Below are 27,730 nucleotides of genomic sequence, written 5' to 3' on the forward strand. Positions count from 1 at the left end.
TAAGACTATTATGAATTATATGTAAAGCGTAGAATGTGAAAATTACTAATAAAGAGAAAAAAGACAAATCGCTCGTTTTATTCTTCAATTTTTTTTATAATTTTGTACCAAAAGGAATAGTTTTAACGTCAGACGCTGAAATGGAGTGAAAATAGTAGAACTGATTGTTATAGTAAAAAAAACTGCCTTTCTTAACACCTAACAATCACTATTTCATTATTTTCACTTCATTTCAGTGCTTGACGTTAGCTTAGTTTCAGCCAAGCGAAAATATCTCAATATAATGTCTGTCCACAAATATCGCAGGAAAATCTATTGACATAAAAAAAAATCGGACATCTTTTACTTTGAAACAGAATGTTATAGATTCTATGAAATTATGCCGATTGAGAACATTTCAACTAGATAACTTTCAAAAGAACTGAGAGGGTCTCTGGTAGGCGAACGAATACAGAAAATAGATCCTTTTTTATTTTGATTTTTAATTTGAAGTATAATTTTTGTCCAATGTAAAAAACACAAATTACTGTTTTTGAGCTATTTATCTATGAAAAAAAATCTAGTTGAAGAAAATCTCAATTTGTTAATTAAAAATGTCAAAAATGTCAAAATACAAGTAATATTTCGATTCAATTTCAAGTAGAAGAAATAACCGTATATTTCAAACGAAGAATAATATTACACGGTAATATTTAAATTTAACATCAGTGTAACCAATTTTTCAAATAGAAATATTGGATAAAATAAACCATTTCATCGGCATTTCACTGTTTATAATTTTCAATTTTAGCGCTACAATCATCACTCTTGCGGCATTTCTATGTTTGACAGCAGGGTTGTATATATACATATAAAACGCAAATGTCACTTTGTCGTTGTGTATGTGTGAAACGTCATTAAGACGATTGTCATAATCGAACAAACAATGTCGCTAGATAGCACGGATTTCTCTATGTATGTAGAATATGCACAACTACAAACGTAATGACCGTCAGCACTAATGATTTTTTCACTGTTAACTCGCACACACATAAGCGATGCGGAGTAAAAAGACGAGAGAAAAAAAAACGTCGACAATATGAACAATGTACACACAGTGACAGTTCGACAGCATTAAGGCGCAAATAGTAGATCGAACGGCTATACGAGAAGAGACAGAAAAACGCCAAGTTGAATTTTAGTTTTTTTGTTTGTTCAACTTTTTCGTACCAAAAAAAATAAATTATCTCAGTTTTTCCATCAATTATAATTTCGCGTCCAAGTATTTTATTATTTCTCGCAAATGATTTTTGTCGTTTGAATGTGTATTAGATCATATGAAAAATAATAAGTTAAAATACTCTGTTTAGCCAGTACTGAAAAAGAACAACACGAACAGAAAAACGACATACACAGAGTAAAAGTAAAAAAAAAGTTTTAAATTTAACGAAAAAAAAATCAAATACACACGATAAAAACATTTGTCTCGCTTTGTATAGACATTGTTGGAAGGAATAAACGAAAAGTTGGCCCCCAAAACGTACTAAATTAAAGTGAATTGAATCCAGATAGCATTTGAGTTGTAACAAAGGCGAAGAAAATAACAAGAAAAACAAAAATGTTTGCATTTATAAAAAATAAAATGAAGAAATAAATCTAATCGGGCAACAAACTGAAGTTTTGTGATCGAACAATAAATGCAGCTCATTAGCAACAACAACAGAAATACCCAAAATAACAACAACAACCACAGTTAATACTGCTGAAAGATTTTTTTCCGAGGCGAATGGAGCAGAAAGAAGATGATGATGCTGAAAAACATTCTATAAATAATAATAATAAGCAAAAAATCATCAAAACGTTTAAAAGTACGACAAAATGCAAACATAAAACCATACGGTGTAGTCGATGCTAACACAAACACAAACACACACCAAATATAGAGATAAAACAAACATTTATTGAAAGACACAGAGAGACAAGAAAAAGATTAGAAGTACCACGAACGCGCAAGATATATCTACAACAAGTGTACTAATTTCGTTGATTTTCATTATGGTTTTTGTTATTTTTTCATCATTTTGATTACAAATCTATTTTTATTGTAATTATTATTGTTTCTGTAAATTTTGGGTTTAAGCAACGCTCGAGTTTTCAAGAGATTTTTAAGACCATTGTTTGTGTGTGATATTGAATAGCTTTTGATAATCGTTTTATCGCTAAATGATCGTTATTGAAACGGGAAAGACGCGTGCATCAAGAATAAGAGAACAAAAACAAATCATCAAAGCAAACAAAAGGCAAGACCCGTAGGTGAGTGTGGATGTGCGCGCGTACGGAATTTTTTCAAACCAAAATAAACGATCGAATATACGATATGCCTGTTAAGGCATATAAATGCATACAATTTAAGAGGAAATGGCGATATTCGCATCATCAGCGATCAAATAACATCAACAGCGCAATATTAATAACAACAATTACACAAATATCGATAAACCGAGCAATTTTCAACGCCTCTAATTCATAGTAAATAAAGTACGTAACCAAAACGACAAAAAACGGCATACGATAAGCGCATTGGTGTATTACTACTCGACAAATAAATAAAAGGCGCAACGGTAGTAATTAATATTCTACAATCGCGTAACAGAACGAAAAGAAAGTAAAAAATAAATAAGAAAAATAGAAGAAAAAAACGTAAACAAATCGAATCGACGTTGTAATTTGACATCTCTAGTGTTACTTTGGATGTGCCATTATTGTGTTAAAAACGAAAAATAATTACAAAACAACAAAAATATTGTTGAAACAAAACCTGCGACACACCGCCAAGAGAGGAGAAAGAGATAGAGTAAGAGAGCAGAGTGAGAGAAAGAAAGAGAGAGAACGAAAATATACGTGAACCGCTAATCAAAATAGACGATAGACATTTTAACGAATTTCAAAAATTTTGTAATTGTAAGATGGAAGTTGTTTCGAATCGTGTCAAAGAGAATCACACTATTTCTGCGGATACATTGGACGATTTGGCCAGTCGATTCATTATCAATATACCGGATAGTGATCGTTCGAATTTTGTACGAATATGCTTTCAAATTGAACTAGCTCATTGGTTTTACTTGGACTTTTATTGTACGGGCGAAGAGAATCGTGCACTTGTGCCGTGTGGTATTAAACAATTTGCTAGCCATATATTCAACGTAAGTAACACCATAAAGATAAATTGAAACAAAAATCGACGATTATTTATATTTGATTTTTTCTTCTTTCTCGGCAGCACATTCCATTTTTGTCGTTGCATGTTAAAAATTTGGACAATATTTTACAAGAATGGAAGCAGTACAAAATGTCTGTGCCAACGTATGGTGCGATATTGATGACAACCGATTTAAAGCATGTTTTATTGGTGCAATCGTATTGGGCGAAGAGTTCGTGGGGTTTTCCAAAAGGCAAAGTTAATGAGAACGAGGATCCATTGCATTGCGCGATAAGAGAGGTAAAAATCAATGAAATTTATATATTTTAAAAAGAAAATGTAATATGACTAAAATGCAACGTTGTTTTGTATGTTTATATTTGACAGGTGTATGAAGAGACTGGATACGATATAGCTAGCTTAGCCAAACCGGATGAATTTATCGAAGGTGTGCTCAATTATCAATATACTCGTTTATATTTGATAAGAGATGTACCGATTGAAACGGTATTTGTGCCACGCACACGCAAAGAAATCAAATGTTGTGAATGGTTTTCAATTGAACATTTGCCAACCCATAAAACGGACCCGGTGTCACGTAATCATTTGGGCATCAATGCGAATTCATTTTTCATGATAATGCCGTTTGTAAAACGTCTCAAAAAATGGATTAACGAACAAGCGCAAGGCAATCAAATGAGCAAAAAATCAAAAGGTTGTGACAGCAAGCATACAATGGCCGGTGTAATAAATAGCAATGCCGTCGCTACAATCACACCACCAATGGCAGCAACCTTAAATGATCGTAACGATACCAAATCACCGAATATGGTTTTCTTTAAAAATAATGCAGGCCATCGACGCCAACGGCACAAGTCAATGGGTGATTTTGACAGTACAAATGTGGTGGCGCACGATTCAACCGGTGATACGTTGCATGCAAATCAACATCATCACCACCAGCAACAACAGCAAAATTCGACAGGCAATAAAATTAATGGATTTACCGATATGAATGGTGTCGGTAAAACAATTGGCGGCAAACGAAAACTATTTGCAATCGATCAAACGACAACACCATCAATACGATCAATATCACCATTTGCCAGCAATTTTCAATTACAACCGGTACCGATCAATACAAACGGTAATGCCATTAACAAACAAGCGTCACAATATATATTGCTGAAAGCTGACCACAATCGAAAAAAGAAAAATGGCAAACAACGAATTGGAACGGAACAGAATGGCGAAGATATGGAGCATCTATCGGAAAATGAATGCCAATCAAGTAGCAAAGGACAACAAAAATGGCTATTTAATCCACCAAAATTATCGCATCTACTGGGCAAAGAGCCGAATATAACGAATTGGTCAAATGTGCGGTTAAACAAGGACGTTATCATGAATGAATCACTTAAATTAACCGGAAAAAAATGACCCAATTTCATAAAATGTTGACCAAAGCAACACACAATACAAAAACAAACGGTTTCCGGCTTCTAAATCAATCAACAATCTGGTTTTTTCTCTTAATTAACAATAAAACAAACTACAAATGGCATGCGATCATCCATTGATAAGGTTTTTTCCCTCTGTTTCAACTCTGTGATGAATTTTATTCATTAGGAAAGTTTCAACTACAACAGTTTTAACCAACGTCTTCGTCAACAGTTTAAAATATCAAAATAATAAACATTTTCCACAATAGGCATGAATCATTTGTCTGCAAGTCAGAATTCGCCACCGTATACAATCAAAATTTAAATTGAAACTGAGATACAATATGTGGCAAACAACCCTACAAGAACTTTCGATTACAATGAAGAATTATTAATTTCATTATGATAGACAACAATCTTCGTATTCGTCCGTTTCCGGACCAATCGCAACTATTAAAAAAAAAAGAAAACTTAAACAATCAATACATTTTTTTTAGTTCAGAATGCGAAATTAGGACTACGAACATTGTTAAATTCAATGAAAGCTTTAAATTTACTATTTTTTTCGAATTGTAACAAAATTCACATTTAAAAAAAAAGAAAAGAAAAAGAAAATACAGAACGAGACGAAAACAAATAAAAGCCAGATATTTTTTATTATAAATTTTATTGTGTTTTATTTCATTCGCCGGAGAAATAAATTTTATTGCTTTTATTTATCACCCATAATTTTTTATTTAAAGATTCACCCATCTGGGACGCGTCAGTATAAAATCCGCAAATTTCGTGCTCACGGAATTAAGGAATTTACCTTTAAAATATGGAAATAGTCGTCCTTGACTGTAGTTAAATCTCAAATGTGCTAAAACCTGCTAAAGATTTAAAAACTAAAATAAAATGCACATACGTTTTGGCCAGTTTGCATGTATTTGTAAACATTATTTACAGTTTAAAATGGGATAAACAATAATAAATTTGGTTAATCATTCAAATGTCTGTCTGTGTATGTTTTTCTTTTATTTGATTTGGTAAATTTGGGATTTACATTTCCATTGTGAAAATAAATTTAATATATATCTTTATATCTTTACATGAAAATTCATATGGATTCATGGTGCTTACAGTCACCAACATAATAATAATAATAAGAGAAAAAAAAACAAAGACAGATTGAAACAAACAAAATAGAACTGGAAGATATTAACAATCATCAAAATTAAATGAAATAATTCTGTTTGCTAAATTATGTGACGAATTTCTACTTCAAATATATTCAAATATTATTGTTTTTCCTTTCTAATAAATTGGATAAATAAAAAAAAAACATAAAATTGCTAAAACGAAAAGACTAATACATTGAAGAGTGAAAAATGAGGGAAATGAGCAAGGATATCGAGCGAGACAATAGATCTCAAACTCGTTGAATTCCCTGTTTTTTTTCATTTGTATAATTTAAACACAAACTAAGTAAGTAAATGTCTAAATTGAAATGTATAAACATGGTAATTACAGGTGAACCTGCATTAAAAAAACGTTTTAAATGGTTTACTAATTTCCTAAATAGGAAAATCTCTTTCTCTATTTCACTCTTCTCTATCTCACATTCACCACCTTTTTTTATCGAAAAATAACTGAATGAGTTACAATTTGTTACATGATTTCTCTATTTATATATAATTTGGTAATCGATCTGTTTTCATTAAGTGTTTTAACTTTTGTCAAGTAAAGGGGTGGGTCATTGGTACAATTTTGAGACGTTGTCGGTCGCCACTTTTATTTCTTTAATTCATCGACTAATTTATACAATTGGTTTATGTGTGGTTCTGTTTTTTTTTTTTTTTGTTTTCGCAAGAAAAATAAGTGTCAATTCTTAGATTTACAAATATATCGAATAAGTACATCCATTGAAATCAAATCTAAAAAATAACAGCGGAGACAAGAAAACACACGAACCGAATAATTTCCTCGATTGGTATCGGTGCCGATATTGGTTCAATTTATACAAGAAATGACGAAGATTTAATAAAAATAAACAAAACTAAAAATTCGATTGACTCAAAATTTATGATTTCTTCTTTTCACTGTCTGTCTCTTTCTATCTAAGTGCACGATCAATCGTTTTCATTGAATTATGCTCATTGACTCAAAATTTTATACAATTGTTTTAATCGGACTGTGTTGAGATGTGGTTGGTGTTGTTGTTTTTTTCTTTTTTTTTGTCACATTTACATTATCGGAATTAACGAAGTAGGGCGATCGAATGAGCGCTGTTTAAAATGCGTTTGAGCAGCTGAAATGTAATTTTACTTAGTATGGCTAGTATCAAATAATGTAGTGCAATAGTTGTTGAAGTAAATTTCAGCTGTTCGATGTCGCCAAAATATGATTGATTTGTGTATTATTCGTTAAGTTATCGCAATGATTGCTTTGAATGTGATTGGTAAACGGTTTGGTGGTGGAATTGGACTCAGGTGTTGCCGATTCTGGTGGCGTGGATGGCGGCGACGATGGTGGAATCGTCATCTCTGAATGGCTATTATTCAATAAGAATCTATTTGGTGAATTAATTGAATTAGTGTCATTGCTATTGGTTATTGAAGGCGATCGTTGATTCTCTTTATCACTATTATCAATGACATTATTTTCGGAAATTGCAATCGGCGGATTATTTCCGGTCGATTGTAAAATTATTTCCGTTTCATTGTCACTGTCCTGTTCATAGTCATCTTCAGCTCTGCTCTCATTGTCACTATCAAAATCTTCAAAGAAACCTTTTAATACACTATTGCAATTGTTGAGCGTCATCAGATCAGATTCAACGCAAATTTCCGTAAATGATTTCGGCGATTGATGATCTTCTTCGCTATTATTTGTAACCGTGGCCACCGCCGATGAAGGTGTCGATGCTGATGCTCCGCCACCGGATCCACCGATATCGTTTGAATCATTTCCGAACATAGGACTGATCGGTGGCCATGATGGTGTTTTTCGTAGATTATTTTCAATTGACAAGAATTTACGACGTGATTTTTCGATATTATGAAACCGATAGCGCAAACGTCGAAACAGTAAATTCTCAATGAGATAATACTCGATGAACATTGAAATAAGAAAATTTGCCAAACCAAAACCGACAATTGTATAACAAAATGTCGCGTCGGGTGGATAAAGCAAATCAAACCAATCAATAAATTGATCCGATTTATATACGGCCAACACCACGGTAACCACAGCATTGATGAGAAGACTGCAAATGAAACCGATATTTGTAAATATCGATTTACGATATGGAGCACCTTTTGAAAAGACCACAGCCAATATGATGTACTGGAAACATGATATTACGAAAATGGTATAATTTTCATAGCAACCGTGCTTAAATTTATCATCATCGCTGTAGACAAATGGTTTAAACCATGTTTGCGCCTGCAAATAATACCAGCCAAGCATTTGAAAGCCAAACGCAATCGATAAATGCAATACAAGCGATGCAATCGGCGACACAGATATCAATGAATTTAATGGCGTTTGTTTAACTAATGGTCCTACATATGCTTCCGTTTTGCCAAAGAAAAATGCAAATATCGAAATCATAAACAAATCGATGTATAAATATTCAATATCAGTCAAATTTGAATCGATTGTATACAGTGTAAGTACAGACATTAATTGGACAAGTGAATAGGCGGCCATGTATTTAAAAATGGCCACCGATGTGACCAATGCACAACGGCCCTCTTTTATGACATTCGGTACGCATGCAATCGTTGGATTTTTCGATGTAAACGGTGATGCAACCGAACTTTCGGCTTCCGACAGTGAAATTCCGGTGTGTGCTGCTTTTAATGCACCACAATCGTTGGCACCATCACCGCACATTGCAACATAATAACCTAATTCTTGTAATTCCGATACTAAGGCTTGTTTATTATCCGGTGACATGCGAGCAAATACAGTGCCACGTGTCACAAATTTTGGCAACAATTCGGGAAAATGATCACGTATCACGGTCCACGTTTTTCCAGTCATTGCAAATCGATAATTATTGTTTGGTAACTGAGGCGCCATAAATGTATTCTCCACATCATCATAGCCTTCATATTGATGACTATTATGACTATTATGATGTAATTTGGTGTTATCGTTTCCCATTTCAAGATCACGATGTGTGATTTGTGTCGTTTGTGTGCATGTATCGACGGTTTCTAAGCTTGCAATACTGTTGCTATTTGTCATCAACATGTAATCGGTGCCATTTTCGATAGCCGTATTTCGTTCGTTTACAATGAAACCGTTCGGTTTCGTTTTCAATTGATCGTTGTGCAGCTGCTGTAAGTGTGCGGCCGATAAATTCAATGGTAACATTACATTGTTTGGTATTTCTGTTGTGTTGATGGTATTTATGGTTGTGGTTGTTGTATTTATTGTGGCATTATTCATTAAAGCTGGTGCGCTTAATTGATTATTGTTGCCTGATGGCCCCGTTAAATGATAGATAAGCTCATAATCGGTTGAATGGAGTTGCTTTTGTTTTGCTGTCACAATAATCACATCTTGACCAGTTGGAATCATATCGCAATCGTGGGCAACGCTCAATGCTGTCAAAATATTATCACCGGTTACCATAATGGTTCGAATGTTCGCTGTCATCAAACTTGTGATTATGTCAATTGTATCTGGTTTCAAGCGATTCTCCAATATGACAAAACCCAAAAATGTCAAATCACATTCAATTTGTTCGCGTGATAGTCGCTGCACCTTTGTAAATGACACCTTTTTATTTAAACTTTTATAGGCCATGGCAATGATACGGTAGCCTTGTTGAGCATACACATCCAATTTTGTATGGAAATCATTCGGTATTGATTCCTATTTTTTTTTTTTTGGTTTAAGAGAAGACAAAATTCATAAGTTATAATACACTACTGCCACAAAATGAATTCATTCCAAAAAAAATGAAAGGACAATACATACTGGTTTGCATAGTGTCTGTATCATTTCGGGAGATCCTTTACAATAGACATTGAAATTTTTATCCATAAGTTTTCGCGTCACTACTGCCATCCGTTGCAATGAGCTTGTGAACGGGAATTCACGAACGATACCAATATCCATGTCACCATTCAATTCAGAATTTGATGATCGATTTTGTGTTTGATCCAAATCATTTATCGTATCCATGCTGCTACCTCGACTATTATCAACTGCAAGTGTATAAAAAAAATTAAATCCTCACCATTCACAATATTTCAAAAGAGACAAAAAATGAAATTCGCCAAAACTCACCGAGTTGCGGTGATTTTCGTGGCCGAACAATTGTCGGAAAGATAAGATCATATTTGGTGTCATCAGAAATATTTGCTTCTTCTAAAATCCAATTGGTTGACTCAAACATCTTCAAATCCAATGGATCACCTTTTAGTTCGCCATTCATAAAGGTTATTGAATGACATGTGGCCATTCCATAAAGTAAATGATCATAAGGCAAACGCTCAATTTCACGCAATGGAATTTGGAATAGATTCGTCGACGATGTTGGAACAACACCCCACATATCCAGACCGTCTTCGGTCAACGTACCCGTCTAGCATAAGATAATAAAATACCAATTTTAGAACTACTGTTGTTCAAGAGAATGATCGAATATTAAAAAAAAAGAAAATACCTTATCGAAGCATACACAATCAATGCTGCCAGCCACTGTGATTGATCGCGGTGAAATGCAAAACACTTTATTCTTTTCTAAACGTCGTTGAGCATAAAATGAGCCAACAGCCATCGCTGCTGGCAAAGCTGGTGGTACGGCTATCGTTATCAAATCCAATGATTCGATTGCAATTTTTGTGGCCGAAATTCCTTTTTGAACCTAAACGGAAAAAAATTAATATTTCCATGAAAAAAAAGTTCAATCGCATTTTATTTTTTGATATGAATAAATGTTGATTTTTATAAGTACCAAATTTCAAGATAAATCAAGTTTATAGATGGATAGCACCATCATTGGAAGCTCACCTTTGACACAACGGTGTATATAAATCCAAGAGCGGCCATAAGACTAAGCAATGCAATAAATTTATAGGAATCTTGTTCGAATTTATAATCAACCGGTGGTGGATATAAAATTGATCGAATGAGGCCACCTTTAGCTGTTATATTGCCAGTATTGATAACACAGGCAAGCACTTTTTCCGTGCCAATATATCTTGTTTGAATGACTTTTGTACCAGAAAATAAAACGTGTCGACTGTGTTCTCTCGTATCAAAAATTAGATCACGTATGCATGGTAATGGTGTTTTTGTGATCGGTACACTTTCGCCTGCAAATAAATGAGTTTTATTGGAAAATTCAAAATGTTTTCTTCATTTTTTTATTTTCATCATACCCGTCAACATTGATTCGTCTAATATGCAATTGCCGCTCAATAGGACTGCATCACATTGCATCGTACATCCGCTGGATGGAATTTCAAGTATGTCACCAGGTACTATGTATTTGGTATCGATTGTTTGTGATTTTCCATTTGCTCGTACAACGACGGCCGTTTCGAGATTCATAACCGTTTTGTAAAGGGCCAGTTGATTTTTTCGCGTTTGAATAATTGACATTGTGATACCAAACACGGACATAAATACAATCACAACCGCATAGTAATAGTAATTGTAGGAAAACCATAAACCAACCGAAAATACTTGGAACACATTATATGGATTTAATGCTTCTAGAAATAGTAATGTTAAGACACTTTTCAGCGGTATGAAAATCTGATTTAGGCCATAAACTAATTGGCGTGCACGCTGTGTATGCACATCCAATCCTTTCAATTGATGCAATAATGTGGCTGGCACATTTGCATCGAGTCCTTGTAGCTTTACAAACGATGACGACCGCTCATCCCAAATATAACGCAATTGCTTGCATTTGAACAACCGCAATGAATCGAAATCTATCGAGAGGAAGAGAAATAACAAACAACGTTCCACACATAAAATACAGAAGAAAAGAAATTTTTTTTTGAACAACGAACAACTCACTTTGAAATATTCCACCCGATAAATGTATAGATAAATGAAAATTTTTCTCATCAAAATCGGACGCTGTATCGCTTTCATCGAATGGCATAAATTCATTTTTTCCGCTTCGTTTAGCACGTATTTTCCTGCAAATTGAAATGATGTGTTGAGAAATGAATTATTTGCAATGTGTTTTTTTATTTGGTACTGTGAGACACACGAAATGTGGGCCAAATATATTTTCTACGTATGAGAATGCATAGTGATAGAATCTCAAGAGAGAAGCAAGGAAGAAAAGAAACATAGCAAAATCTCTTAAGTAGATTTGATGTTGACTTACTGGAACCATTCAGCATCCATGGTGATTACATCTTTCACATAATGTACGGTGTGTTTGCCTTCAAAATATTCACGAATCAGAATTTTTTTCGCCACATTTAAATCACATGGTCGATGTGTTGCAAAGAGTAGCCAGTGTCGGCGCCAATGCATAAATAATCGAATTAGACCGGCCGAAAGTATAAATGCAATCCATGTAAGTATTGTTTTTACAATTGAGCGCTCATAGCCAGTAATTGTGATCTCATCGTCTTCGCCCACATTTAAAATGGCCGTTGTTTTTGCCGGTAAAGTTTTCGAGGTAGGAAGTGATGATTTGGATTCATTTCCTGTCAATAACAAAATAAAAATCAAATAGAAATTGTTTGAATAATTATTTTTCGAATGTTAAAATCTTTTTACAAATGGCATACGAAGAAGTTCATAATGACAATAGCAATAAATAATCGATTGATATAATAATTGAAAATGATAAACGACAAAAAATATCGTTCAACAAGAGACTTTGTGTGCGTGTGTGCATAATTGTTTTTAATAATTGAATAGTGCAAGTACCTTTTAAGAGCTCGGCTCTTTGTTCTAAATATTCGGTATGTTCTGGATGTGTACTGTTTTCTACACCCAGACTATTCTTACAAACTATACGTTCAGCACGATTTGGACTTAACGGTACAATTTCCTCATCAGCAGCAGTACACGACAATGACAATGCCATAATGTTTGCATCATTATCAAAAAATTCACAATCATTTTGTTGGCGAAAGCGATTTTTACGTAAATGCATTGTGCCGCCGATTAAAAACCGACGTAAACGCATTAGATTATCGCGAATCGTTGATTTTCGTGCCGTCAACGACGATGTCGATGATGATCGTCGGCGTCGGCGCTGTTGTTGTTCTTGTTGACGCGATTCAGTCGATTGTTGTTTGAAATTTAATGTTGTGCCACAAACATTAGATGATGGTACGGAGCTAGATGTAGTCATTTTTATTAGATAAACAATTTTGATTTGTCACTTTCACGAATTCGAATCGATGCACAAACACACACATACACACATCGACAGACGATTGACGATGGCGGTTTTTTTGGTTGAATTTTTCGTAAAATTCGTAAATTAAAATTGACTACACCTTAAGCACAATTGATGTTATTCGTTGACGATTTGTCGATGAGGTCTGCTGCTGTGGGTATTTTAGTACCTTTTCAATTTGAAAACTTTTTTGCTTTTCTCTTCACTAGCTGATTGAAGGATGAATTTTAGATAATTTATTTAATTATTCTATTGGTCGATAACGCATCAAGCGTTATTTATTTCGATAATGCATCCAACGATTATTTTTTATTCACAACTTCCGGCCAATCCAGCCCGTCTTCAACGTCGTTCCACTCTCTCGCATTCACGAAACACAACACTCGTTTTCTGCTTACATTTGATTTTGACCGATTACATCGGATGGATTAACAACAACAATAACAAACGGAAATGATAAATTTAACAAAAAAAAACTTGATTTTTTTTTCGTCTTCGTCGTCTTTCTTCAGCTGTGATTATAGTTTGACTCTTACATTTGAGTTCCTTTTTCTTTCAATTTTAAAAATTAGTCTAATGAATTTTAAAATCACTCTTGAATATACACATATTAGATGCCTTTTATGGTGGATTTTCTTTAAAAATGTTCACTATTTACATATTGGATACACTTATTGGGCCGGGTTCTCTCGTAAACCGTCTACAACTTTGGTTACGTTTGTCGCTTATAAAATCTTCAAATAACACTGAAAAATATGAGACAAAGAAGAAGGAAGAATAAACATTTTATTTTCCACAACAACGAAAAAAATGTCGAGACACTTTGGGGTTGCATTGTTCTGTTCAGTCGAATTATTTAGCGAAGCACAAGAAAAAAAGAAAGGATCAATGGACGATGGTTTTTCATTTCAGAAAATAACAATTCAAAGTGAATATTCTTCGTCGCAGCTATGGTTGGCTTTTTTATGATTTTTATTTCAGTTCAAATCTGATAATGAATTATCTTAGGGTATGATTGTTCTATTCATCAGCAAATACACATTCAATCTTGACCAAAAGTATGGTCCAAGTCAAAAAATAAGATGAATTGCTTCAATGGTGAAAAGCGAGAGGGAGATTCATTTCCTGATTGCACAAAACAAAGAATTGTGCACACGTTCAAATCGATTTCTTCACAAATAAAAGCAACAACAAACATTGCAATAAATCTGATTGCAAAATGGTAACCTATGAATAGAAAACAATGTTTTATACATTTTTATTTGCGATTGTGTTTGGAAAAAATGCAAACAAAGTATATGATTTATAAAATTCTAAACGGGTATGGTATGTTTGCTGCCATTTGTTTTTCATAAATAACGTTTAGAAACTATACTCATGCCTGTTTAACTGATTTCTTTGCTTCTTTTTCAACTTGTAGGACTTAAAAGTTGGGAAAAAAAGGATTCAAAAGTCGAGCACAAAATTGCTTTGAGTCAATATGCTTATGAGTTTATATTAATAATTTACTGAGTCATGAAAGAGAGGAATTCCCTTAAGGGAGAGAGAGTGAGACCCCCAAGAGAAAAGAATGAACGAATAAAAATTGAGTTAGGAAGTTCTATGCACCATGAATTGACGTAAGCTGCTTCATTTGAAATCACCTCGACCATCACGTAGTATATATATGCACAAAGTACTCGTTCTCTCTCATTTCTTCCAATCTGGATGTGACAAAAAGGTGACAATGATACGAGACACAAAAAGAGTGAGTCAAGAAAATGATGACATGTGAAAGCAAACAGAAAACGCTTCCGAATATCGTCATCATCATCGTCGTCGTCGTTATAAACATCTGAAGAATTGAATGGCCACAACCAGAGGCAAATATGATATATATATATGCATATATGTGTGTGTGTTTATGAATCAGGATTTAATGTATGCAGAGACACTATAGGTTAATAACCGGCAATACCAAATAATCATACATTGCAGCATGTCTGCATGTGAAAATGAATGTCTACACTGTGTGTATCGTTGCGAAAATAAAATTGAAATCCGGCGACTTTGAATGAGTTTTTGTCCAGTTGTTTTTTTCTTGCAGCAATTTCATTACTCTGCCATCATGTTGACATTAAGAAAATCGGACGGATCAGCATTTTACGATTATGAATGGTATACGAGGAATGGCATATGTAAACAACCATATTGTAGTACATAATGATGGCATGCGGTTTTTTACTAATGATACTCTTATGCGGTAGTACATTGTCACATCGAAATACAAAATGCGTCTGAGAGAAATACGCGCGCACCGGTAACGATGTTGCTACCAACGAATGGTAAAAAAGGGATGAATCAAGTTCAAATGAGAATGAACTCGAAACTCAATCGAAATATATGAATATACGCTGCTACATGCATACGAGCGAAATTCAATTCAATGACTTTGGTCGTGTATGATGTTGTTTCTCGGTTTTCATTCTTCGTCATTTGTTTAAATTGATTGAAGTTTGTAATTATGATTTGGGATGATTTAGCCGACGCCAATGATTCAAAATGAATTCGTTGGTTCAATTAATAACATTCAATCTGTCAATTGTTTCCATTTATGATTTCTCCGAAATGATGGTTCGTCGCGAGTAAATGTGAATAGCGATTTTGTTCAGATTGTAAGAGAACTAAGTGCTTCAATCAAATTGAGACTGAAATTACAAATGCCACCAAATTACATTCATTGAAAATCACTTGAGTTCAATTGGATCAATTAATACGAACGTTAAAAAAAATCTGTCATAGCCATTGGCTTATAAATAACGCATTTTGCCATGCATTTTGATGGCGTGTCTGTCAATTCTCATGTGTTGCTTTATCAAATTGTTCAGTACCAATGCTTTTGCACCATACACCGTTCGTTTTGCTTGACTTCATATGCTCGGTGTTGATTTATTTTATATTTATTAAAATAAAGTGAAAACAAAGCACATAATACGAGCAATATGAAAAATATGGTTTGAATCAATGCCAGAATTGCGACCGATTTAGAACATGTACGACCAATGTCCAACCAACATACCGCCAATTTATCATACCACACCATGCGCGCGAAGATAGAGAGAAAAACATTTAATCGGAATGTGTAAATAAAAGGAGATTTCGATTGGTTAAATGGAGCGTCTCTAATGAAATTTCGATTAGTTTCATTTTTCGTTTCTAACTCTTTTTTTCACCATGTAATTGATGTTTTGAAACCATTTATTTTAGCCGTTTTTGACATCGATGACGCATTCAACCGGCTGTATGTCAAATATAGCATACAACAAAATCACTAAATTACATCAAATAACGATAGAGAATACATCATTTGAATAATGGGCATTTACTGTTGTTGACAGAAGTGGCACACAACGATGACACAATCGAATGGAACAAAAAAAAAGCTGGGGCAAAATAACTATACAAATCAGCAAAAAAACCGCAATCACTTTCCCTTATGTCAAAGTATTTGTGTTTGCCTCCATCTCTATGATGTTCGATCAATGCTATTTTCATGTACACACCTCACAAGCGGAAAGCCAATGACAAAATAAACAAATAAAAAAAAATACACAAAAGCAACTTAAAACGAAGCCAAACCAAACGAAATATGACTGTGCGCTTCGGCATTTGTGTACTTTTCAAGTACGCAAAGGGGACTCATCCAAAAAGTCAATATATTTGTTAAATAATTCATCAAACCAAAATTCTTTGAACATATAATACATTTTTAGTTTCACATCCAAATATGCTTGGTAGATTAGTTCATTTCAGAATTTTATTATTCGCATACATTTTCCAATTTATTTGTGTGCATATTTCATTTCCATTTTATTTTTTGTCGAATCAACAATAAATATGCACAAGCTCATGTGCCAGCGCACTTTTCCAATTAAATCTGGAAATTCTTGATATTGAGGGAAAAATGTGGGAGCAAAAGAGAGAGAAAGAGAGAGAGAATGCAAAAAAAGGACACCAGTCAACTGAAATTCACGCGAATATACTCAATTAATTTTATGTAGTTTGAGAAACAACGCGTAGTGCCAAACAAGCTCGCTTGCCAGCCAGTGACTACAGCGTTACTGTCATAACGTACATGAAATAATCCAACAAAATCCGCACAAATCGAGGACGACATTAGTGCTCACACATATATGTAAAAATTTATATAATAAAAATGTGAGCAAAAGCGCATACACATTTTTGGCCCTCAATTTCATGAGATGCTTGTTTTTATATGGTATACGAACAAAAATACACCAAATATTTATATATTATTGTTTGGTGTGCACATTTCAAATATACTATTCATTCTATTCTTGATTCGATATGATTAGGTGAATGTTGGTTGAATTTTTTTTTTTTTGATGTTGATGGCTATACGCCAGTATAGTGTCTGATATTTTTATGTTCCAGCAACCGGTATATCAAAAAAAAAAAATGAATTGATGATGAAAAACTTATCGCCATTTCTCACAATTTCGGGTCAATTTTTAGCCAAACATTAAACACACATTTCAATAGGTTATTGACGCTTCTCGATTTTGTATTGTTTTTTTTGTGTTCGTTTGTGTTTTTGGTTGAAAATGACGAATCGCAGAAAAATTTCATAACATTGAGCAACAAATGTTAAAGCTTTCATGTAATTCATTTTCACATGATGTTTGTTTATTTGTTTGCTAGTTTATTCGTTGATATTGTTTTGTGAATGAATCATTGAGTATGAGAGAAATTGGATCTTGCGTCATTTCAATTGGATCGAAAGAACAAAAATCCTTACAAATGTAGATCAGATAGCACACACACAACACTATATGTATGAATGAGTGAGTAAATCAACAACAATAGACAAGAAAATTCTCATCATTTCATCCGTCATCGGTTGTTTGTATGTCTATCATTCATAATTGGTGTACATGTGGATGTGGATCGTGTTTCATTTGCCGTTGTGATTTCAGTTATTTTTCTCTGTCGTCACACATTCATCGATGATACCTTGATTTCTCTCATACATTCTGTCGACATTACCAATCACCATTTGTCGCATTCGTTTCATTCTCAATCTAAATTTGAATAATAATTCACAGTTTGCCAAAACGATCATTTATGCATCTATTTTTAAAATGTGCTCCGCTCAATTGGATCGGCACAAGGAACAACACACAAAAAATAGACTGATGAGCGACAATAACCGCAACATCGAAGAAGAAGAAGAAAAAAATCATGCGAAATAACAAGAAGGCGACGACGACAGAAGGTATGAGAGAGAAAAAGTGGTTTTTTAACAACGTGCACCCATAGCAATAGCACTGTTTCTAGCTTACAAACCATGGAATTTTTACATACTGCTTCGAACAGGGAGACATTACACACTACTTCGGTGTTATTTACTCGCTTTCCCTCGTCGCTCTAGCTCTCTCTTTTGCTCTCGCGATATTTCAGCCGCATACGTGATTCAATTAAAGAACGAACAAACAAAAAACATTTTTGCTCTTCGGTTGTTAATGAATTGTTGCCAACGAATTGAAACGCGCTAAAATCGCACACAAACACAACACACTATTTACATATTCGGCCGAAGCCAATCGCAAATTTAGACATTTTATTTGAACGCATAAACGATGAGAAGGGCGCGAAGAATTGAAAATGGACTTGCTAACGAGGGTTTGTTTCGTTCGATTGTTAGGATTATTCCATTTTATTGTTATTGAGGAATTTTTTGAATTTTCCACACAATCAACAAATGCCGATGATATCACACGTCATTCACTTTGGCTGCTTAGCGCAATTGAAGGATGATATTGATAAGAGTGCTTGACATTTTCTGATTTCTTTCACAGGAAATAAAATTAATACGATATAAAGCAATTAAAACAACGACTACAACAACGGCACACCAGAAATAATGTAGGAAGAAAACAAGATCGTTGTCATATAATAATACGGAACCGAATGACGAAAACTTTAGTCTGAAATAAATGTAGTACACGCTGTATAAAACAAATGTATGTATATTATCATTTTGACATATGAGCGCGTTATCACATATGGACCCGCTTGGTTCATCAATGTGAGCGCTCAGCAAAATTACACACTCGCACACACACACACATATCACAAACACATTGAACTGATGTTGCCGATGATCACATCTATCTCATTCTCTTAGTATCTTTTTCTCGTTTCTTCTCGATCTATACATTTGGCAAACATTCGTATGTTAGACACACTTATTTGAATTTATTATCGAAGCAGTTGCGATGCGATGTATGTGTATGAAGAAATGATTATAAATTTTTTCTTAATGATGAAGAACAAATACGGTTCATTTTACAACATTGTAAAAATCACCTGCAACAAAAATGACTTTTGTGACTTATTGACTACGTACATCACAGTCACAAATACATGAATAAACAATTTGGCACGTAAATTGTGAATGAAAATAGATATATGGTTAGGAGAGAAGAAAAAAACGTGAACGAAAAACCAATGTGAAATTTCAGCGATCACAGAAACACTCAGACGTCAATCATGCTGTTCTAAGAAAGAATGCTGTGTGTTTTATTTATCAAAGGTGGTGAAATGGTTTTTAAATATACGTATGTGTGTGTGTGTGTGAGCCAAATGCATACGCGTGTCTTAAAACAATTCCACATAATCATTTTTTATCTTAAAGTGCGACAATTTGTTATTCACTTTAAATCGATATGGTTGATATGATTCATTGGAAAATACCAAGAAGTCGTTTTTTTTCTCACATGAATGCTTGCCGTGATATTATCGTTCCTCACACAGAGCAAAAAACAGACCGCCTGCTAATTGTAACATTTCATTGTCAATCGGATCGTACAAAAACAACAAAAAAGAACCACTACTTTTCCAATAAATTAATGACGTTCGAATGTGAATTCGCGGCAGCGTCAGTGGCGGAGGTGGTGATGTCGGCACGCACGATTTCTGGAAAGTTATGCACATTACATTTACACAGATCAATATACACGCTTTATCGTAGACAATAACTAATAAAACACACACACTAATTCCATGCTTCCTTCAATTCGGATCGAAATCCATTGGGTAAATGATGAAATACAGTTTTACTGGAACACAAATCAAGTTCGCAGCCATTTTAGGAACCGATGATTCAATTTGATAACTCACGCCGAAATAATATTCACACATAGATTTTACTAAGGCGAGCCAGCTGTTTGTTTCGGGGGGAAACCCCGATTGAACGAACAGCGCGCCCAAAAAGCTTGAACAATAAGTACACATTTAGCTGATTCTCAAAATCGGTGCCGTCAAACTACAGATTCGGAGAGTAAAATAGAAATATAGAGAGAGAGCGAAAAAAACGACGAAACACTTTGACAGACACAACAAATTCACTGTTTCAAAATCAATTCTATTTTCGCCGAATTGTTGACGAACTTATCTTTTTAATTAGTCGTTCTTTTATTTCATGGAATTTCGAAACAATTGTCATTCATCAAATTAAATTCACATATAGCAGCATACAATTTCGAACGTCCGAAACCAGAGCAAGAAGAAGAGATAGAGCGAGACATATTAGAGATTGAAAAGCACAAATCTAACACTTTCTCAATAATATTTCGGTGATAATTTTTGCCATTGAATTTTCTTTCATCTTTATTTTGATGATTGAACGAGAAAAAAAGAGAAGAACGGTATACGCCATGACTGAACAGAACACACGCACAATAATTTGTACTTATTTTCTACACAATTTAATGAAATATACCATTGGAAATTGAGAGAAGAAATGAACGAAAAAAAAAATTAAAAGAAAATGTGATTCAACAAAAGATATGTACAGAAAAAACAAAAACGAATTTAATACAAGAAATATTTAATACACTAAACACTTGTTTGGAAAAATCAAAAATCTTCCCCGAGTACGGAAAAAAAGGATCTAAATCGTACCAACTCAGAACACAGTACAACTTGAAGTGTATATCAAACTGACTGAATGTCGCAAAAACGTACAAAAAACACACTTTTCTATTTGACTTTGTTGTATGGATTTCACGGTGCGGTCTGCGAAAAGAACCTTTAGCGTTGCGCACATTCGTTGCATGTGTTAGAATGGACCAGAGAAAACGATTAAAAACGCATTGAAAATTGATTGCAATACATTTGGATGGTGAATCGATTAAAGGGTCTTTGGTGTGCATCATACAACGCAATTCAATCGTTCATTTATGCAAAATTGGACTTTGAACCACCTGGAAATTCTCTGCGTTTAAAGATTATTTTTTGTTTCTCGGATATATCATTCGCAGCGCTCTACTGGCCATATACAGGCGCATCACGCGCTCTCTCACCAACACCATCGTGTGTATTGACACGACCACAAAACGTCTCACAACTCATTTTTTCGACGTATAAGTGAGTGAATCGTCTTGTGTTGGTACTACACTCGGTAAAATAAACGCATGTTTGCGACACATATTATGAATGCATGGTATAGTTACGAACATATACACATTTATATTTTTGGATTCGCATTACTGATTGTGACTCACATTGTCGACAACGGCGAAGACGACGACGACGACGACGAACATTCATTCCACATCGAGTGTAATATACAGCAACACCGTATACTGCTTAGCGATAAGCTTTTGCCGCACGCATTTTTGTGATACGGTATGCGACAGCATTTCATTTGTGTGTTTTGTTTGACGAAATCAATAGTGACTCAATGACAATTCGAATGTTCTCTCTATCTCATTTATTTTTGTTGTTGACAATTGTCGCAAAATTCGGTAAAATTTCGATAGAGAAAACCGAAAAAATACTGGAAAAAACTGGATATATTTATCATTAAGACGAAAATCCATGTGAATGTTCAGTGATATATTTTAGATTTGACAATTTCCGAAGCAGACGCAAGAAGAAGATGAATAAAAAATATAACATTGTTCAATACAGAAAACGTCAAGCTGTGAATGGATTTGACAATTACTGATTGTGCTACACATTACGCCATCTATTGGTTAATTTCGTTACGTCTTGTGCAAAATACTCTATTTCCATTTAAATTCGAAATCTATTTATGTTTTAGTTTCTTTTTTGCTTTAATTTATTTTTACACCAATTTTATGGGCTATTTGGCATACAAACGTAAATTCATTTACAATGTCAGTAACAGGCAGTGCCATTTGATTTGAAATTGATGAAATTTAAAAAGAAACAAGTAATTGAAAACCGTTTCCTATCGCACTGATTGCAAATATTGGCACAATATCACGGTTTTCGACAAAATCGAAGTCTTTTTTTTAAATTCTTATGCAATTTAATACGAAAGACGACTTTTCGGAAGGTTAATCAAAAATTGGACGTTAAATTTCTTGAAAATATACCATAAATGCTAAGAAAGGAAAAAGAATGATGGCAACTCAAATTGTGTAAAAATCATGTTCGCGTTACTGCAATACCAAACTCATCTGCGCACAGACTTTGAACTCTCACAGATTTAATCTGTACCTTACAAAACGTTTTCACTTTTTAACTACACTTTTTTCAATAAAATTTGAACTGAATTGAATCGACTCAAAACAAGTCCTTCTAAAACAAACACTGAATATGAAAACAGTGCCAAGCTTCTCGGTAATTGGTACTAGTAGCACATATACACACAAAAAATACCGTTATCAAATTCGTTGTTTCTTTTATCATAGATGATCTATTTAAATTCAAGGTTCCATAAATAAAAATGAAATTACATTCACGCAATCGATAAAGAAAAAATGACATTAAAATTCGGCAAAGTCTCACCTAAATTCGACATGATCCAGTGACAACATTTTCATCGATTCTTATCTATTTGAAATAATTTTACACTCAATTTTTCAAAAGTATTTCAAAATTCTACGAAGAGAATATAGTCTCTAACACCTCACAATCGTTTTAATCGTTTCTTACACTAATTCTATGAAATTGAGTCGTCATACTTTTTTCTGATAAAATCATTTTTCTATTGATTGGAGTACTTAAACTTCTGATTGAAAAATCACCTTTTTTTATCAGGTAATAAATTCTCAGCAATAATCGATTCGAAACCAAAAACTAATAACGTTTTCAGTTATACGATTTGAACCAAACAAAAGCTTGTAAAATTAGCTACGTTTTCAAATTATAGCAAATTACAAAAGAAAAAATTCGTTAAAAAAGCGATTAAACTTCAAGAATAAGCTAATAGTGGTCTTTATTTTCCCAAAATTGTACTTAAAATTGTGTGTATGATTAATTGGCTGGTCAAAAATGATTTATTTACTTTTTGGTACGATAGTGAATTCAAATGTAATTGAAGTGATTTGAAATCACATGAATGAGCGCATGACTGTTGCAGTTTGTTCGGGCTAGCGCAAACGAAAAAATTTGCGATTGGTGAACTAACCGTACGGCACATGTATGGCAATAATTTTTCGGTGGAATTTTAAAAAATTACAATTAATTCTATGTCGGCGTGTGAAATGATATACTTGATTTTCGTGTGCACATAGCACAAAAAATATTTAAAAAAAACTCGTGCATTTATAGTTCAGTCGTGCAACTATTGTTTTTTTTTAAATTGAAGCGAAAAAAAGGGCGAAACAAGAAGAGAGTGTTGTTACCAATTGATGTTTGTGTTATTGAATTCCGTACGGTCAGTTTGTGTCGCACATAGATTTCTCGGAAAACTATTTGAATCGCTTTTTGCCTGAACGGCGCAAATATAGATGTATCGTGTATTTGTTTATGTTTGAATTTTTCATTTTTGAATTGTTATTTTGCCTCTCCTTCCCTTTCTCTCTCTCTCTCTCTCTCTGGTTCTCCCAAACGTTTCTTTTTTTTCTTCATTCTTCACCACTTATATACCGTATTGAATTTCAGTGTAACGTTTCAATTTCAGCGTATAGAGATCTAGCTCGAATATGAATTGCAGACGACGGCTCGTGGATTTGGCTTCAAATGTTATCAGAGTAAAACATTTCATGATATATTTTATGTGACAATTGAAGTGTATGTTTACGATGAATTCAATGTCGGCATAACATGGTCTAGGGGGGAGACACAAACGATTAAACCATGATTCCAATATATAAACACTAATCCTACTATTCCACCAATCCGTCATTTCATTGTCAAATATGATGTCACATCTCGCCGCTTTGTTGAAAACTTATTTATCGACACTGGAGTATGACATTTTGTTATTGATATAATTCAAAATATTTTTCTCATCAATCAAATTTTGAGAAAGTGTATCTATTGTTTTGTAAATTTGTAATCGACTTTTGAACTAAAAAATATTTCAAAAAAGAACAAATTACTCAAAACAAGTTCAATGCTTTGATCAAATTCTGTACTATCCATTACAAAAACATTGAATCTAACCCCATTTTCGCTATTCTATACATGGGATTAGTGAATCCATGTGAATCCAGCTACTGAATTGTCTATTCCACTTTAATTTCTCGAATTTTTACACTAAAAGTCTAAACCTATTCCATGTGTCTACCCCCTAGAACATGGTTTTGAATAGGATCGTGTGCCACCGTTTGGCACGTTCGCAAGCATTATGTTTTGTCTATCATTCTATGACAACGACGGCAACAACAACGAGAATTAGTCAGCAAAAGTGCGTTGTCATCATTTAATCGAGACGGACAAATGACAATTGATTCAATTTCAAAATAATTATGTGGTACACACTAAATCGTTTAACGATTTTTTGAATTTTCATTGTATCTAACCAGTTTTGATTGTATGGCTTTTTTCATTGACAAACGAACTGCCAGTTTTAAATCTGATGAATAAGTATCTCTTTACGTAGATTTTTTATTGTTGTTGTTGTTTATAGTTGAAATTCAATATAGCTAAACTGTTTACTATTACTAATTCGTGGCATAATCTTATCTTGTCGATAGCTGATACAATTTTTGATAAATTTGTCATCGTTCTCAATTTAAAACTTAGCTTAGAGATCATTTGAATGGCGTCTTGTCTTTTTTTTATTACGGTAATTCCCCTAAATTGTTTATCCCCTAAAGAATTTGAATGCATTTAAAAAAAGATAAAAGTTTATGTTGACTTTTAATAAAAGGAAAATTCCTAGGAGAAATGACTGTCACGTTTATACGTAGATATATCGTAAATAGCAATAAACCAGAAATGTGCTCAAATATAATACAATGCATTATTTTTCATTTTTTTCACAATATGTGCCCCATGAAAATCAATTAATTGAATTTATAAATTCGGAGACGTCAAAAGAAATAATTAAATCAATAATATTGATACTCTGTGTACAAATGGAATGGCGTTAAATGCGTATGTAATTGTTGTTGTTGCTTGTACCAGAAACCATTGAACCAGGTATTTAAATAAAATCGAGCACACCAGAAACCAGATGCTGTTTTTTTTTTCCTTTTTTTGGTAAAAATACGCTCGATAATGGGAATGGTTCACGTTCGAAAAAGACGATTTGGTTGTCTTGACGGTTTCACGTCGAATGATGTAAATGTTAAAGTTTAAAACACACTTTCATTTTTATTGTTCAGCCAAAAATGGTGTGGGTGCAGCCCAATGTTTGAACCATAAAGAGAAATTGGCCAAGATCATGTGTCCAAATCGATTGAAAACATTTTTAGACTAAATTATGTGCATTTTTTATGGTGGGCGTTTCGTGATACTACAGATGCCGGTTAAGGTGTTAAATATAGTAAATTCAGTCATTGCACCCATCAAACATCAGCATATAGATAGCAAATCAGCTGATTCACATGCATAGATAAAGTTCATACAAGCATCGTGTTGAAATACACTTGCATTGTATGTAAACAAAGCAGTAAAAATTAAAAACATAAAAATCGGTATACATATATATGAAATCGATCATCTATTGCTAATTGTGAATGTTTTTTTTTTTTCTTTCAAGTGTGTATAAAATTGGTGTCTGGTCAAAGCCATCAAACAACTTTACTTACCAATTATGTTCAGCAGATATTTCCTCATCGCTTGCAAAATTCACTGGCCAACGTTGTGTCGCTGTTTTTGTTTGTGTGTATGAGCTCGCAATCCAAGCTTAACGATTCAAATTACGTAAATTATAAAATGAATTTCTGTATTTACTGTCTAAGATGTAGATTTTTTTCTTCTTCTTCTTCTTTTTGAGTATATTGCTTAAAAGGTGCATAGAATTATCTATCTCTTTTATTCCGTCTCTTTTTCTTTCTTCCGTTCACGTATAGCACTATAATATCAATATTTATGGTTGTTGGTGTTGCGTTAAATTGAAATTCTTTTGCAATTGAATTAATAATAAATCGATTCCAGTTTAAACCGGCCACACATTGTAAAGGTTGTTCGTTTTTATAAAATTGTAATTTTTTTGTTGTTGTTTGTGGATTTTCTTTTTATCACATTTATATAGTATTTTATTTTTGTTTTATGTTTATTCACAGTAATAATTGGCTATTATTCAATAGAAAATCTAATTAAATTGGTAAGGTGTGATTTATTGGTTTGAATACATCCGATTGTATTTTATATATATATATATTCAATGCGATTCACTTCAATGTGCCACTTCAATTTTCCATTGTAAATGTATGATGTCTGTGTTTGAATCTTCTATCATTGTTATCTCACTATCAACTTATTTCAATTGGATCATATACGCAAGAACGCGAAAAAGCGTAGAAGAGTGTTCAATCAATGTACATCTACCGCTTTTCTGCCTCTTCACTTATCGCTGAGTTGTCGTGCACAATTTTATACATTTATACAATGGAATAGCGTCGAAAGACGTTTTCTCGCTCTTTTTTGGTGTTAATAAAATGTCTTTTTTATTTACCTTTTTTTATGTACTTCTTTTAATGTGTATTTTATTTATTTATTTTTTATTGTGAGCTTTTTTTACTTGATGCACAACTGTATATGAACAACTGAATTAAGGGCAAACCAAAAACACGGTTCGAAACGTTTAATTGGCGACAATTCTATAGGTGCAAGGTGCCCGTCAGCACAACAAACAGAATGTGAAAAATAATACTGACAACAAAGAGTATTTGTTGAAACAGAACGATATACCGCCAAAACAAAATAAACACTGGAGCAATTCGAATCAATTGATAAGATTATGCGTTTCGATTGACACCTTATATTTATATCTATTTATTTTAGATTTGTGAATGATTTGTTTTTATGTGTTTGTCTTTCATCATCATTGAATTCATATGGAATTTTTGTAAAATGATTGTGATCTTCGGCATTTATAAAGATTTTTTTATTGTACGGTTGTTGTTGTTTTTGTTTTCTACCGCTGTCATTCATGAAAGTCAGACTTGAAATCGATTCAAAATTAAATAAATCCAAGCGTAAGATGTTTATGTCACTTCACCTCATTTAGAACAATGAAATACAATTTTATGCATAAATAAAACGGTGCTTATTAGGTACACATTTCTTTTCTTTAAAGCACCAATTTCAGTTAGTTACAGCTGTCTTATTTCAAGTGTGTATTCACCGTTTCATTGAGCTTTAAACTGTTTATCACAATACAAAATACAATTTTGGCTGCTTATTTTGTTTTTGTTCGAGATTAATTAACTTGCACTAAAAATCCATTGAAAATAATACACCGAAACAACGTGCGCTACACCAAAAATGAAATAACAAAAGAAAAAAACGGTTTAA

General features: G+C 33.4%; 2 protein-coding genes across 6 annotated transcripts; one reads left to right on the forward strand and one right to left on the reverse strand.

Moving 5' to 3' along the window:
- The first annotated feature begins 1,111 nt into the window (after positions 1-1,111).
- LOC116345262 (mRNA decapping complex subunit 2) lies at positions 1,112-4,953 on the forward strand. The gene is made up of 3 exons (XM_031774483.1): positions 1,112-3,182; positions 3,260-3,478; positions 3,566-4,953. Exons 1-3 carry the CDS (start codon positions 2,946-2,948, stop codon positions 4,616-4,618), a joined length of 1,509 nt encoding a protein of 502 aa, XP_031630343.1. The 5' UTR covers positions 1,112-2,945; the 3' UTR covers positions 4,619-4,953.
- A 1,488-nt stretch (positions 4,954-6,441) lies between these two features.
- On the reverse strand, positions 6,442-27,271 carry LOC116345434 (probable cation-transporting ATPase 13A3). 5 transcript variants are annotated; one of them, XM_031774804.1, is made up of 10 exons: positions 26,020-27,271; positions 12,526-13,749; positions 11,972-12,299; positions 11,653-11,777; positions 11,004-11,564; positions 10,633-10,937; positions 10,286-10,486; positions 9,907-10,204; positions 9,595-9,824; positions 6,442-9,489 (listed from the first exon to the last, which is right to left on the reverse strand). In XM_031774804.1, the coding sequence occupies exons 2-10, from the start codon at positions 12,953-12,955 to the stop codon at positions 6,979-6,981; spliced, it is 4,989 nt and encodes a 1,662-aa protein (XP_031630664.1). In that variant the 5' UTR covers positions 12,956-13,749; positions 26,020-27,271; the 3' UTR covers positions 6,442-6,978. The 5 variants fall into 5 exon arrangements, with proteins under 5 accessions (XP_031630664.1, XP_031630665.1, XP_031630663.1 ...); XM_031774805.1 differs by lacking the exon at positions 26,020-27,271 and adding an exon at positions 20,969-21,068; XM_031774803.1 differs by lacking the exon at positions 26,020-27,271 and adding an exon at positions 20,787-20,995.
- Between the last annotated feature and the right edge of the window lie 459 nt (positions 27,272-27,730).

Source organism: Contarinia nasturtii, unplaced genomic scaffold (genome assembly GCF_009176525.2).
Source record: "Contarinia nasturtii isolate CC-2019 unplaced genomic scaffold, AAFC_CNas_1.1 Cnas_scaffold_1240, whole genome shotgun sequence".
Taxonomy (NCBI): Eukaryota; Metazoa; Arthropoda; class Insecta; order Diptera; family Cecidomyiidae; genus Contarinia; species Contarinia nasturtii.

Excerpts from the sequence above, each read along its gene's own strand:
- LOC116345262 (XM_031774483.1), top strand. The coding sequence starts at position 2,946 with ATGGAAGTTGTTTCGAATCGTGTCAAAGAGAATCACACTATTTCTGCG. Across the intron at positions 3,183-3,259 it reads TTGCTAGCCATATATTCAAC|CACATTCCATTTTTGTCGTT; the intron begins GTAAGTAACACC and ends CTTTCTCGGCAG. Across the intron at positions 3,479-3,565 it reads TGCATTGCGCGATAAGAGAG|GTGTATGAAGAGACTGGATA; the intron begins GTAAAAATCAAT and ends TATATTTGACAG.
- LOC116345434 (XM_031774804.1), bottom strand. The coding sequence starts at position 12,955 with ATGACTACATCTAGCTCCGTACCATCATCTAATGTTTGTGGCACAACA. Across the intron at positions 10,487-10,632 it reads TATACACCGTTGTGTCAAAG|GTTCAAAAAGGAATTTCGGC; the intron begins GTGAGCTTCCAA and ends TTTTCCGTTTAG. Across the intron at positions 9,825-9,906 it reads ACGAAAATCACCGCAACTCG|TTGATAATAGTCGAGGTAGC; the intron begins GTGAGTTTTGGC and ends ATACACTTGCAG.